Source organism: Bos indicus, chromosome 27, assembly GCF_029378745.1.
Source record: "Bos indicus isolate NIAB-ARS_2022 breed Sahiwal x Tharparkar chromosome 27, NIAB-ARS_B.indTharparkar_mat_pri_1.0, whole genome shotgun sequence".
Lineage (NCBI taxonomy): Eukaryota > Metazoa > Chordata > Mammalia > Artiodactyla > Bovidae > Bos > Bos indicus.
The window spans coordinates 13,387,128-13,401,480 of record NC_091786.1 but is presented as its reverse complement, the minus strand read 5'-3'; the positions used below and the strand labels follow the sequence as shown (position 1 = coordinate 13,401,480).

The following is a 14,353-nucleotide window of genomic DNA, read 5'->3' as shown; positions in this document are numbered from 1 at the left end:
AATTTTTTTGGCCACACTGCCCGACCTATGGGATCTTACTTCTTCAATGAGGTCTCAAACTTGTGCTCCCTGTGGTAGAAGCTTGGATTCTTAATCACTGAACTGCCAGGGAAATCCCAAGACTTATGTTTAAGCTAGTAATTTAAACCATGGGGCAAAGATTATACAAACACACTTATGTATGTATATAGGTGTGTGTATGATCCATATATAAATATATATCTATTTTTAATTTATCATATCTACTTTTATATACTGGGCTTCGCTGGTGACTCACCTGGTAAAGAATCTGCCTGCAATGTAATGTGGGAGACCTGGGTTTGATCCCTGGGTTGGGAAGACTCCCTGGGGAAGGGATCTACCTACTCCAGTATTCTGGCCTGGAGAATTCCATGAATTGTATAGTACATGGGGTCACAAAGAGTCAGACATGACTGAGCGACTTTTACTTTCATTTTATATATCCATATGTCTATTTTATTATATATCTATGTATTTTATATAGATCATATACACACACATACAAATCAATGATCAAGGAAAGGATTTAAGAAGTTATCTATGTGTCTGTATGGGGAATCCTGTACTGAGAGCAATCCTGTTATTTCAAGATCCAGATAATTATCTGTTTTTCATTGAACTCTAGGTGCGCTATATTTAATAGTTTTATAAAGCTATTTTAAACAAAATATCAATTTTGAATAAAAATGTACTTTCCCCCAAACCTTTTGATGACATGAACTTTTAACTCCATTGAATATCATTGATTTTTCCTACACTGCCTGGATATTTGCTATGACTTTAATTAGTGTAGATACAAATGTACCTTGTATTTATTTTTTAAGTTTTTTATTGATGTGGATCATCTTTAAAGTCTTCATTAAAGTTGTTACAAAATTGCTGCTGCTTCTTCTATTTTAGTATTTTGGTATTTTGGTTCAGGAGGCACATGGTATTTAGCTCACTGGCCAGGGATCCAACCCACACCCCCATTGGAAGGTGAAATCTTAACCATTGGGCCACCAGGGAAGTCCCAGAAAGATATCTTTTAAACGTATATCTCTCCTACAGCAAACTCTAAGCTACTGATGTACACAAAATTGTAAGATGAAAAGTACCTTAGAAGATAAAAAGTATTGAGGAATTCAGGTACCTAAGTTTCTATTCCAAGATCTCTCTGCTCCTGACCTCTCAGAGGCCAGACCTCATCTCCCCTTTAATCTTCACTTCGATCTTCCTGTTATAATATCACCCTGTCCATTTCCTAGGAAAGATCCTGAAATGTCCTCCAATATAAAAATATCCCTGCCCTTGTGTTCCCCAGGAGTTACACCTAACCCTTTCCTTAGTTCAGGTTTGGAGAGAAAAATCTGCACTTGCTGGTGCCATGGTTTCCGTTCATCTCTCCACCCACTGCCACTTGGTGACCACACGCGCTACTCGGAAATTCATATCCTCTGTGCAGTCCACAGGCTATGGAAATGTCTGACTGCTAACCATTTCCTGCCTCTGTGGTCTTCGTGAACAGACACTTCCTTTTGTCTCTATGGAAAGTCCCTCTTTGTTTCTTTCATTGGTGCTTCTTCTATAACTTTATGTTAAATGTTGGTGACCTCAGTATTATACCTTCATTCCTCTTCTTTTCTCATTTTATCTGCTTTTGGGGAGAGGTTTGATTATGCCCCATGGCTTTCACTGCAATTGTACAGATCATAAGGTAAATATTTCTGAACAAAATCTAACTGAATTTTATATATATGAAAAGTGAAGGTATTAGTCACTTAGTCATATCCGACTCTTTGCAACCACATGGCCAATAGCCTGCCAGACTCCTCTGTCCGTGGAATTCTCCAGGCAAGAATACTGGAATGGGTAGCCATGCCCTCCTCCAGAGGATCTTCCTGACCCTGGAAATGAACCCTGCATCTCCTGCATCGACAGGCAGATTCGTCACCATCTGAGCTACCAGCAAAGCACATAGATATATATATAATTGCTTAATCTATTCTGAATTTTGATGTTCCACAGACCCCTCAAATACAACCTGGCCTTGTCTGAATTACTGAATTTATTAAACAATAAGCTTTAAGCTCCCACTTGGATTTACACCATCACTTCCATGTTAGAGAGTCTTTTAAATGTCTTCTTCTTCCCTAACCCCAGTGCAGAGTTAATCAAGTTTTCATTCTGTCGAATTTTAATGTCTCCCTTTCCTTTCCAATTCTTGGTTCAAACATTTGTATTTTCTCACTTTGCTAATTATAACACTACCCGATTGGCTAGTTTCCTCTCAAGTTTGACCTCCAATCATGGAGCTGTTCAGCCACAGTTCTGGCTCCAGGATCAGGCACTGCATGAGGGAGAACAGAGACGCAAGGGTGAACAGGGCCGTGGCCCTACAGAGCTTACTCCCTTTGTGGGAAAGACAGCCAACTCCCTACACTGCTCTCAAGGTGCTCTGTAAATGGTAAATATGCCTATAATATTCCTTTGCATGAAACTCCCATTACCTACAGAAAAAGTACAAATTCCTGAGCATGGCCATTGAAGGTGTTTTGCAGTCTGGTCTGGGGCTATCTGTAGACCAAACACTCATCGCTCATCCTCACACAACCTGTGTTCCAGGCAAAAACAGCCTGCAACTGTTGCAACAGTTCACGGGGATTTTACACCCTCTCCTTTGTTGCTTTGTCTACATCTTGCATTTTTGCACATCCTTTGAGCCCGTGTACCAGTATTTTGGTCATCTGATGCCAACAGCCGACTCACTGGAAAAGTCCCTGAGGCGGGAAAGATAGAGGGCAGAAGGAGAAGAGCGTGTCAGAGGATGAGATGGCTGGACGGCATTACCGATGCAATGGACATGAACTTGCGTAGACTTCAGGAGATGGCGAGGGACGGGAGGCCTGGGGTGCTGCAGTCCATGGGGTCGCAGAGTTGGACGACCGAACTGGGTGGCAACCACAACAGTAACCAATGCCGCTTCCTTCCTCCTTTATGAAACCATTTTTCCTCTGCTGCCTCTCCTGTCTCTGTGGCAAGAATCTGCTCTATGCGGACATCAATTCTGCACTCTGTGTTGTAGTATTACTTAGCACATTAAAATTACAATGCAATATTTACTTGCCGATTTGCCCAACCAGCCTGTGAATTTTTACAATCAGAGACTATATCTTACTCATTTTTTCCCCCCAGCCCCTGGTACAATACCTAACATTGACTACTCATTGAATGAAAATGTAGTTGCTATACTAAGAAATCAATTCAAAAAGTCATGTCCCAACTTTATTCAGTTTTCAGCTTCTGTGTGACTTCATGTTTACAGTCAAGGTACTATTCATAATGGGATTTTCCAGGCAAGAGTACTGGAGTGGGGTGCCATTGCCTTCTCCCAAGACATTTTAAATTGTTCCTTTCTCAAGTTTATATGCATTTGTATCCATTTTAATATGAATTCAAAAAGCTTTTACATTTAGTTTATAATCTAATCATTATGGAAAACTATCTCAAGTCAAATGATAAAGAGAAGAAAATTCCAATACAGTGAAACCCTCATTCAAGCTATTTAGTAAATAATGTAGATTTTTCACATTTAAACTTGTATGTGGATGTGATGCTCATTAACAGAATTATTATGACCTGAGAAGAATATTCTATAAATAACACACCCCCCAAATCAGTTAGTTCCTCTTCAAACACTTGAATACCCTTGAAATGGCAAATAAACTAAGGTTCTATGGCTTTAACACTTATCTTTTCTATTTCAGTGATAATTACATCAATAAACCTGATTCAGCATTTGCTGCTATTCAATTCATTAATTAAAACAATTTTACTGCTACTGCTGTGATTTTTCAAGGATATCAAAACACATTCAAAAATTAAAACAGCATACATCATCAGTTTTGATATGTGTTGGTATGCTTTCTTTTGATTTCAACTCGACAATTAAAAGAACATTAGGCTTTTAAACAGAAAAAGCATATATTCTATATACTTTGAACAAAAATACTTAAAATGCAAGTTGTTTTGTAGAAATGGCAATGTTTGTGTAAAGAAGAGCAAACTGTCAAGAATTCCAAAAATCCTCTTAGAATAGAAAATATAAATATATGTAAATACTTAAGTGATAACAACCATGGTTGTGGACTTTATGGTATTCTTAATTCTAGTTTCATAGTACTAAATTTTTAAAAAATTTTATTTAAATCATCACTTACTGTGCTTAAGTGACTTGTAACATATCCATGAAGTGAATATATTTCATCGCAAATAAAATATAGAAGCTTTTGCTTAAAGAATGGTATAAGTTGCTATTTAAACTACAAACATACACACATCACGGTGATGTAATTATTTTTATATATTGGAAACTATTTGTACTTTGCAAAGCCGCACTTTCATTCTGACCTTGATTTAGTAAGCATGCAACATATTACTTTTGCTATTTTGACATCCCAGAGCACCTAAAACATAAAATATAATTTACAACAGTAGAACATGCCAGAATTGACCATTACATGCCAGAAGAGGGCCCAAGATGGAATTTATATTCAAGTTATGGTTCAGTATGTGTGGTAGAATCTCGTGAAATTTATTTCTCACAGCAGTGGAATTCCACCTTCATTCTTACAATCAATTTTCAAAGTAGGCTGAGAGTTGATAAAGATCAAGTTGAAGGAATGAAATTAGGCTAGTTAGGTGAAATTATACACCTCTCTTCAAATTATTTGTGGAAAACTCAAATATTCTCCTTTTGTAAAAAGAGCCAGGAGAGAAATGACACCTGTGTGGTGGCTAGAAGCATTACAAGTATACGACATACCAGGGTACTCCAAGGTCACTAGCAGTTTCTCCCAAACTCTTCTAGATCTTAATTGGTGATAGAATAGTTACAAATCCTTCCATTTCTCTTCTCTCACATTTATTCAGTTGCTCAGAGGAAATAACCTCCTTGCCCACTTTTTTGGGGATATTTCCGGTGACTCCGCCTGCCAATGCAGGAGACACAAGAGATGCAGGTTCGAGTCCTGGGTCTAGAAGATCCCCTGAAGAAGGGACTGGTAACCCACTCCAGGTATTCTTGCCTGGAAAATCCCATGGACAGAGGAGCCTGTGGGCTGCAGTTCATGGGATCACAAAAGAGTTGGACACAACTGAGTGATATATAACAACAAACACTTTTTCAGAGAACATATTTTTTCCAACAACATAATTTGGATTGCAAAATAAAGTGTACTCTGTTGTGAGAGTGATGTAAACATCATTACAATAGTTTGTCAAATTGGTTTAAGGGGTATATCTTTTTTTTTTTTTTAAGTACAGTAGCTCAACTTTTAGAATCTATCTATCCATAAAGATGGTGCAATGGTAATGGATGGTAAAGGAGATGTGAGTTCGATCCCTGGGTTAAGAAGATCCCCTGGAGGAGGAAATTGCAACATACTCCAGTATTCTTAACTAGATAATTCATGGACATAGGAGCCTGGTGGGCTACAGTCCATGGGAACACATAGAGTTGGACACAAATGACCACGCACACACATCCATATAGAAAGCAGACTTTAAAAATACTATTTCAAAGCATAAGTACCTTGGTTTTTAAAAGTGTTTTAGTCCAGCAAATCAAGTCTCTATTTCCCCTAAAAATATTGCACAATACCCTTATTATTAGCCACATCATCCCTGGATACTTTAGTAACTGCACAGTCACTGTGGCAAGAGTGAGGTCCTACCACAGGTATATTGCTAAGATCCCAGGTGAGAAATAAAGCCTTCCAGTAATGATTTACTTTATTATGTGAACTGATGAGCATCACTTGAATCGCCTTTTAATTGACTGGCTGTCTAAGTGACATGCCTTGGAGGGAAGCACCACTTTTGAAATTTCCTTTGACCAGGAGGGGAAGGAACAGGCTGGTTTCTTTGAAGTCTACAGCCATCAGACTAATTATCAGCCCCACTTAACGTTCATTCATTTAATTACAGGGAATTAAAAAGTATGTGAGATTTTAGAGAAAAATAAGAGAGTCAATAAATGGTGACAGAGATTCCAGGCTATGCAAATTGGCAGTGCCCCTTCTGGAGGAGACCATTCTTTCTCCCTCATTTCACCAAATGCACAGATACTCGACTAATGCAGACAAAGGGAGGATGGCACAGAGGGAGGGGACATTGACTGTGGGCCCAAACTGTGTCGGTACTTGATACTGTGTCCCTAACTTAATCTCCACACTTAATAAGGAGATATAATTTCCCACCATTTACAATTAACAGAAAGAGTATCCCCCCACCCCTTATTTGGAACTCACCCGACACCAGGCACTGTCATTCTAAGCACTGCCTATTCAAGAGTCCATTTAATCCTGTAAGGACCTGTAAGCAGCCCTGTAAGGACCGATGCCATTGGTGATTTCCGTATACTACAGAAAGGTTAAGTCACTTGCCCAAAGTCACACAGCTGGGAGACAGTAGAGCCAATACCAACCCAGGAAGTCTGCCCTCAATAACACCTCCTCATCTGTTGCTCTCAATGAAGGCTCTCAAGTTTCCCAGCCACAATAAGACAGAAGAAGAGAGCCAGCTCCTCTTGGTCTGCCTGATGTCAAAGGTCATCGCTTTCCAAAAGGCATAAGAGGCTGCGGAGACAGGCAGAAGGAAGAGACCTCTACATCTCTGGTGCCAGCCATACAGCTGACCCAAGCGGCCAGGCAGAGATGGGGGAAGTTGGGAGCTAGAGCTCTGGGTGTCTCAAGAGCAAGCCACCTTAGAGGCTCAATGAGAGGATTAACACCCTGTGCACCGTGCTTTTGAATTGAGGCATTTTTCACAGCACTGAGCTGCTGGCTGACAAAGGATAATAACACTGAATGCATGCTAGTCTTCTTCTGGGAAAAGATGCACAAATAAAACACGTTTAAAGCTTAAAGCTTGATGTTTTGGGAGGAAAAAAGTCCTTTGTTCCTGACATTTAAATAGATATTTGGAATTTAAATCAGATTACTTGCAAGGCTAGAGAGTGGGCATTCAGTCAGGGGTCTTTTAACAATCCATCAGAGACAGGGAAAGATGCCTCGAACCATCGAGAACATACTGGCAATTTTCCCTTTGATTACAGCATCTCATCACATTTATTTTGTAACCTCTCAACAGCTTCCTAGAACCACTGCTTGCAGGTGGTCACAAACCACTGCCCCTCCAGTACTTGCCCTGGAGCAAGGCAGTTGACTCAGAAAGTTGTCAATGCCTGTTAAGAAAGGTCTTCTCCCATGTCCTTAATTCAGAACAATATTAACATTTGGAATTTGATATGAAATTCAATCTACTGTAACAATTTTTTTTTTCTCAAAATGCTTTTTAACTTCAACTCCTCATGGTTGGTGAAGAGTTAGCTTTGCAAAAGAATCTGTTTTATCACTTGTTTAGAATCTCTGCTAACATGGAGACATGTGACATAGTCCGAGTGTTCCTTGACTCCCGTGGGATGCTCAGGCCATCAAAATTTCATTAGCCTCACAGCAGTCCCAGCGCCTTCTTAACTTGAACTGTTGGCCTATTTATCAATAAATAAATGAAATCTAGTCACTTTTAGTGACTAGACTTTTCTTTGAAGTTATAACTAGAACATTAGTCAATTGGCTTACATGATTTCACAAATGTTGAATACTATTTTGTTTTCTGGGGAAAATAGCCTTATTCACAGTTAACCTCAAATGATGAAAACAGTCAACCGAAACTCCCCTTCTAAACTGAGGGGAGAAATAAGACAGTGTATGGTTTCTAGGTTAGTTTCACTTTGGTGAGTTATTTTATGCACATCCTTCTTGTTTCAACTTTTAGTGATATAACAGGGCTTCTTAGGACACACTGCAAGCTCACACACAAGTGAATACAACTATAAAATTTAAATAATTGGAAGTCAAAGGAAAATACAGCTGGAAAATCAATAACCTTTCAGAGTGAGAGCAATTAAGAATGCCAAAATGAATTATTTTAGAAAGTCTATGTTAGAAATATTTGACTCTTTGTGACCCCATGGACTGTAGCCCTCCCGGTTCCTCTGTCCATGGGGATTCTACAGGCAAGGATATTGGAGTGGGTTGCCAGGCCCTCCTCCAGGGGATCTTCCCAACCCTGGTATCAAACCTAGGTCTCCAGCATTGCAGGCAGAGTCTTTACCATCTGAGCCACCAGGGAAGTCCAATATTTGACTAAAAGTAGTAATAATAGTAAAAATTGGTAAAAGTTTTGAGGATATTGTTTAAAAAGATGTTAGAAGACCCTGGGTAATAACAAAATGCTTTTTTATATCAGAAAAAAGAGCCTCAATATTCTCATTTAATTCCACAATTCCAAATGATAAGTAATGTAAATATCAGAAGATTATGTTCCCCAGACCTTAATGTAATGGATCTCAATGCAATCTTGCTCTTTCTGACCAATCACTGAAAATTCAGAATAAATGATCTGAAATGTTCCTACAGAACACATATGAAATCTATGAAAGATCCAGTGTTCAAAAAGAGGTCTGCTGCTGCTGCTGCTAAGTCACTTCAGTTGTGCCCGACTCTGTGCGACCTCATAGATGGCAGCCCACCAGGCTCCCCCATCCCTGGGATTCTCCAGGAAGAACACTGGAGTGGGTTGCCATTTCCTTCTCCAATGCATGAAAGTGGAAAGTGAAAGTGAAGTTGCTCAGTCATGTCCCACTCTTCCCGACTCCATGGACTGCAGCCTACCAGGCTCTTCCGTCCATAGGATTTTCCAGGCAAGAGTAGTGGAGTGGGTGCCATTGCCTTCTCTGCAATAAGAGGTCATATCTATTTTATTTCTTCTTTTATTTCCTTCCCCGAGCTGACTCACTGGGAGTTCTTAGACGGTCAAAATGTTGTTTAAAAAAATAACCCCAGCCAAACCTTGGGGAAAGAGTAAACATAAGTTGAAGTCATCACTTGCCCAGCTCAACAAACATTGTTTTTGACACTTTATACTTTTGACTGACCTATTTACTCTCAACAAATGCTACCATATGTTCTGAATCTCAAGGCAAGGCCCTTGACACCCTGTCCGTGTCTCTCTTCATTCTGGTTCAGAATGACCACATGGAGAAACAGATCAGTCTAAGTGTTCATTCTTGCCCTTATATCATGACAGGGACAAGGAGATTCCTGGGGCAACAAGTTCCTTCCCTAGTTCAAAATAATCCGTGCAGAGAGAGGGGGCAGTGATGTGGGAAACTCAACAGGCTTCCCGCCTCCAATCATTTGGATAATAGACACTGTTAGTTAACTAAAAGTGGAAAAATTTCTAAGTTTTATGTTTTCTGAAAAGAACAAAATGGTGTGTGTTTGGGAATTCATTGTGAGACCATTTTAGCAGACATACAATTTAAAAAATAATAAAAATTAAATTATCTTTTAGCAATACAGACACAGTAACAAGATATACTTGTTATAAGAGAGAGAGATGACTCACAGGTTGTGTGTGGCAAGCTGACCCAATGTGGGACAATACTTAATGGATATGCAGATGAACGGCCCATGATGCAGCAAATCAGAACTGATTTGCATTGTCCTCCTGCACTCTCCTCTGCTCTCTTCCGAAACCATCACAAAATTTGACACATATTTTAGGAAAATCAAACATCAAATCATGTATTTGAATATAACCATAGTACCTAAAATTGCTTGAAGAGGGTTATGTAAAGATATAGATGGACAGGAAGCAAAGTTTATGCCAAATCTTACTTACTTAAGGTGAGTGACTTCTGAATCCACAGTGAAAAGTGGTAGAAACCCAGGTTTCATTGAGGTGGACAGTTTGGTTCAGGAAAACACCGCAGTCAGATTCTAAGACTCGTTGTGTCAGGCGGAACTGTCCTTATTTCCTGTTTTGGGTTGGGATGAAGCTAGCCTCCACCAATAACTCACAACTCTATATGAGTTTCTATTATTAATCGATTATGACTTTGTTTTAATGCACTAAAATAGTCTCCATGAGATATTGTTTTCATTGGTTTAAAGCAGATTTCTTTTTCTAATAGTAAGAAAACAAGTAACAAGCAGTATGACGCACTAGCTACCCCTTCATTCAGTGACCTGGCTGAGATTGAACGCCGACAATGGACCTGTTTTCCTATCACAAAGTGAAGCTGACAAAATTGCTCCATAAAGAATAAAAATAAAATGCCATTGGTAAAACACCATCTTTCTTTTCACAAGTCACACAATTCTTCCATTTTAATTTTCTCTTTGCTTTTGATGCATCATATACACACAGCATTAATAACCAGGTTAAAGCAGCAAGTGCACTGTTCACATTAAACGCTAAAGAAGAAATGTCATTTTCTTGTCTGGTGCATTGGTGCTGATACTCCAATTTTTCCTAGAAGCTGTGTTGACTAAAAATTAAACTTCCTTTTAAATCTATTACTGCATATACACTAACTGCTTCTTTATCATTTTGCACTGGCGATAGGGAAAGATCAAAATAATTTATAAAGATATTTCTCTTAAAGTATGTAAAACTGCTATTTGGATACCCGAAAAATCCAATTTTTGTGCAAGGATTTAATTGCAGAGTAATCCAGTCTCCAAAGCACATCAAAGACCACACTCCCTTCTCTTTATCAAGATTTCAATTGCTTTCATCAACCAGTAAGTTAAAAGCATGATCAAATTTGTTCTTCAATCACTTGAGCCCTGTTAATAAACCATTCTGTGTGCTCACTCATCCATTCTGAGATTCTGGAACTTCTTTGAGATATTTTTAAGAGGAATCTACAAAGACATCTCTGATTACAAGCTGGCTCTGGGGTAAATTTTCTCACTACTTGTTCTGCTACTCCGTGGAGGATAACAGGTGACATGGTTCAAGATAAGTCAAAGCCAACCTTTTTTTTTTTCTGTACATGATTAGACTGTTTTTCAAAACTATAGCTAACACAACAGAGAATGCTTGCATAACACAACTTAACACTCTGATGTTGAATGTTGACTTTTTTTTCCCCTAGGAAAAATAATGCAATATTGAAGGACATTTTTTGAGTGCTACTGTGTTGCAATGCGAAGAAAGGAAGAAGAAAAAAAGAGAAGGAAAGAGGAGAAGAAGGAAGAAAGCCATTCCTCCAGAGTCAACCAAAACAGACGGAAGCACCGGCCGCCAACATTATAAAGCCACAAACAAAAAGGACCTTACCGGTTTCACTGTCGGATTTGTTTTCATGCTCCGTATCTGTCAGGGTGAGTGCTGAGTTGGACCGGCTTGACAGGCAGGAGCTGCGGCCTGACTTGACCCCCCGGCCCCACAGTCTCATGGCATGCTCTGGGGACATCACTGCTTCGTTCTCAGTATCGGCGTCTGACCCTGCACTGATCGAGTAACCTCTGTGGGGAAGCCCCATTTCCGCACAAAATGCCAGTCCTCTTCGAGTTGCTGGTTCACAAACGCCTAACTGCCTTAGGGTAAAATTTTGTCCTAATTAGAGGGGAAAAAAAAGATAACAACCAGTGAGTATACATTTCGTTTAAGATTTTATTTTCTTAAAAAAAAACAAACACTTAAGCATCCAGATTTTTGAGCTCTCAGCACTAGGTACTGGCATTAGCTTCACGTGACATGTGATCTAGTAAGGTCTAGTTAGGGGAGGGGTGGGTGTGAGGGGGGTCCACCTCTGACTTTCCACCCACCGCAGCTCAGGGCGCCTTATTTCAGCCCATAAGCACCTCCAGAATGCTGGGCAGGAAAAGTGGTCCAGACCATGAAAACTCAACCCAGAGAAAGCCTTAGTTATCATTGATAGAAACTGTGAGAAGTATTTCCCTGGTCCTAGCTCTTATCCCAAACATTAGGATTTTTCCACCTGGAAGTCACCCCTTAGGAAGAGAAAAGACTGCCCTCTAGAATAAGCTACCTGCTAATTACAAACAGGGGTTTGGGCAGTCTCTATTATAGTTTTCCACTTAACAACCAATAAAAATATTGTGCTTTTGTGTACAAACATACACTAACTTTTGGAGTGTAAAGTCTTGAAAATGTGCAGACATCTGACTTCTGCTTTAATAAACACCTAGAAACATCTGTATTGATCGAAGTAAACCAATTTGTGCAAATAAAGTGCACTCTAAAAAATAAAGTAGGAGTATTATGTATTTACAAATTAATGATAAAATCAAATTCCCTGAAAAATAAATGGTTGTGAACCCTGAAGGTTTTCACTAATAAATTGAGCATAATAAAACTCATGACACTGCAATAACTTAAAGCAAAGTGTTTAAATTAGGTGACACTTTCAAATGACTGCCATTATTAATGGCTTTTCCAATCCTGTGTTTACTCTTGAAATTTCACCTATGTTTTATGATACCAGGGGTGAGAAGAGAGAGAAAACTGTTTGCTTAGAGGATGCATATACATATGGGCCTTCTATTGCCTGTCTCATTGGCATGGTAGAATCTGAGATTTAGATACCAACTAGAATCAAAATACAGGAAAAAGAATAATAGTATACCAAGACTGATTTCAATCCTACCCTATAATACCAACCTTTTAAGAATATTAAGCATATATTTTACGCATCCTTTTCATTTTCCCACTTCCCTCTCTTACCTATCCACAAACACTTTAAAGTTAATTGGCTGGTATGAGAAATAACATACATTACATTTTTTAAAAGAGTGTGTCATAAATTATTTGTAATAAAATAATGTCTTGACTCTTTTAGGAAATGAATCAAACGTAATGCACACGATAGTAAATATTTGGTTGTAAAAATATTAGCGGCCTCCAGCACTCAGCCCATTTTAACCAGAGTGGTTCACTGCGTTATGGCCACGGTCAGATCAGGAGGAGGAATCTGCCTCATCTCGGTCAGACTTCCAGATGGATTCTGACAATGACACTCATAAATAATGAAAATCTGTTGCTACAATTAGCTACAAATTATCTCAGAGAGACATGAACGTGCATCTGCACCAAAAGGTATGTCAAAAAGAAAACAGCAAAAATAAAGAGGAGGGAATAAAAACCCACTGAACAGTGAGAAAGTGGGCAAGCTTAATGAGGTAAGACACAGTATGGCCAGTATTTTTCAAAGAGTTAGTGTGGACTGTACTTATGAAAGTAAATCCAAAAAAAGGTCAGTGTCATGGAGAGTTAAAGGAATGTAAAGGATGGTTAATGTGAAAGAGCTTATCCGTTCCTATTATATCACCTTTAAAATGGAGAGGGAGGAAAGGGTGTAAGACAGTTAAACATCACCATCAAACATGTTGAGTTTCCAAAATAATTTTTCAACTGTGAGAATGAATGATAAGATCCTGTGCATCTTTCCGGTGGGAGGTTCCCACATTGGAGAATAAAAATCAGAGACAAGTTAAAAGACAGTGAGAACTCTGTTTCTAATCTCTGAAGTGTAACTTGAAAAATTCCCCACATTATTGACTTTTCACACTATTGCCATCTTGATGTAAAAATCTATGGAGTGAAGGAAAGCAGAAAATGGCAATCTTGATTATTTGTTATCTGGGTATATAAACACAGTTCACTTTGCAGATGGGCATCATCCCTATGAATTGATATGTGCATCCCAAACTCCTTAAACATCCAACCCTTTGAAACCAATGTTTAGCAATGATTCAAATTCTTAAGGGCTGTTTCTGAAATGCAAGTTAGAAAGTAAGGTGTTAGATTCCTTACTAAATTAAGTCTGCTTTTGCTTTCTCGGGAAAGAACACTAAACTTGAAATCCAATGAACCTAAGTTTAAGCCACTTATGGACTTAATCATTTACCACTCCATTTCTTCATCTTTCAGGGCTGTCATGACTTGGTTTAAGAGATGCTTTTTACGCTTTTGTTGAGCAAAGGAATCCATCCACCAAACAAAGACAACCTAATGAATGGGAGAAGTTCCTTGCAAATGATATGACCAATAAGGAATTAATTTCCAACATATATAAACAGCTCAAAACAATTTGACATCAAAAAAAAAAAAAAAAAAACAACCTGATTTAAAAATGGCTAGAACTGAATAGTCATTTTTTATAACAAGGAAATGCACATGGCCAAAGATGTTTAACCTTGCTAAACATCAGGGAAATGCAAACCAAAACTACAATGAGATACCTCCTCACACCTGTCAGAATGGCTGTCATCACAAATAACACAAGTAACAAATGTTAGGACGTAGGAGGGGAAAAAAGCCTCTCCTATATTGTTGGGGAGAATGTAAATTGGCCAGCCACTGTGGAAAATAATACAGAGATTTCTCAAAAAACAACAAATAGAACTCCATATGACCCAGCAATTCTACTCCTGGGTATATACTAAGAAAAAATATCAATTCAAAACTATAC

General features: G+C 38.7%; 1 protein-coding gene across 6 annotated transcripts in view; it reads right to left on the bottom strand.

Moving 5' to 3' along the window:
• Positions 1-14,353, bottom strand: part of TENM3 (teneurin transmembrane protein 3) — a 2,742,616-nt gene that overhangs the window by 414,941 nt on the left and 2,313,322 nt on the right. For all 6 annotated transcript variants that reach the window (XM_070781691.1, XM_070781692.1, XM_070781693.1 and 3 more), the window contains one exon: positions 11,197-11,475. In XM_070781691.1, the coding sequence (XP_070637792.1) occupies positions 11,197-11,475 (279 nt within the window). The remainder of the gene's footprint in view (positions 1-11,196; positions 11,476-14,353) is intronic.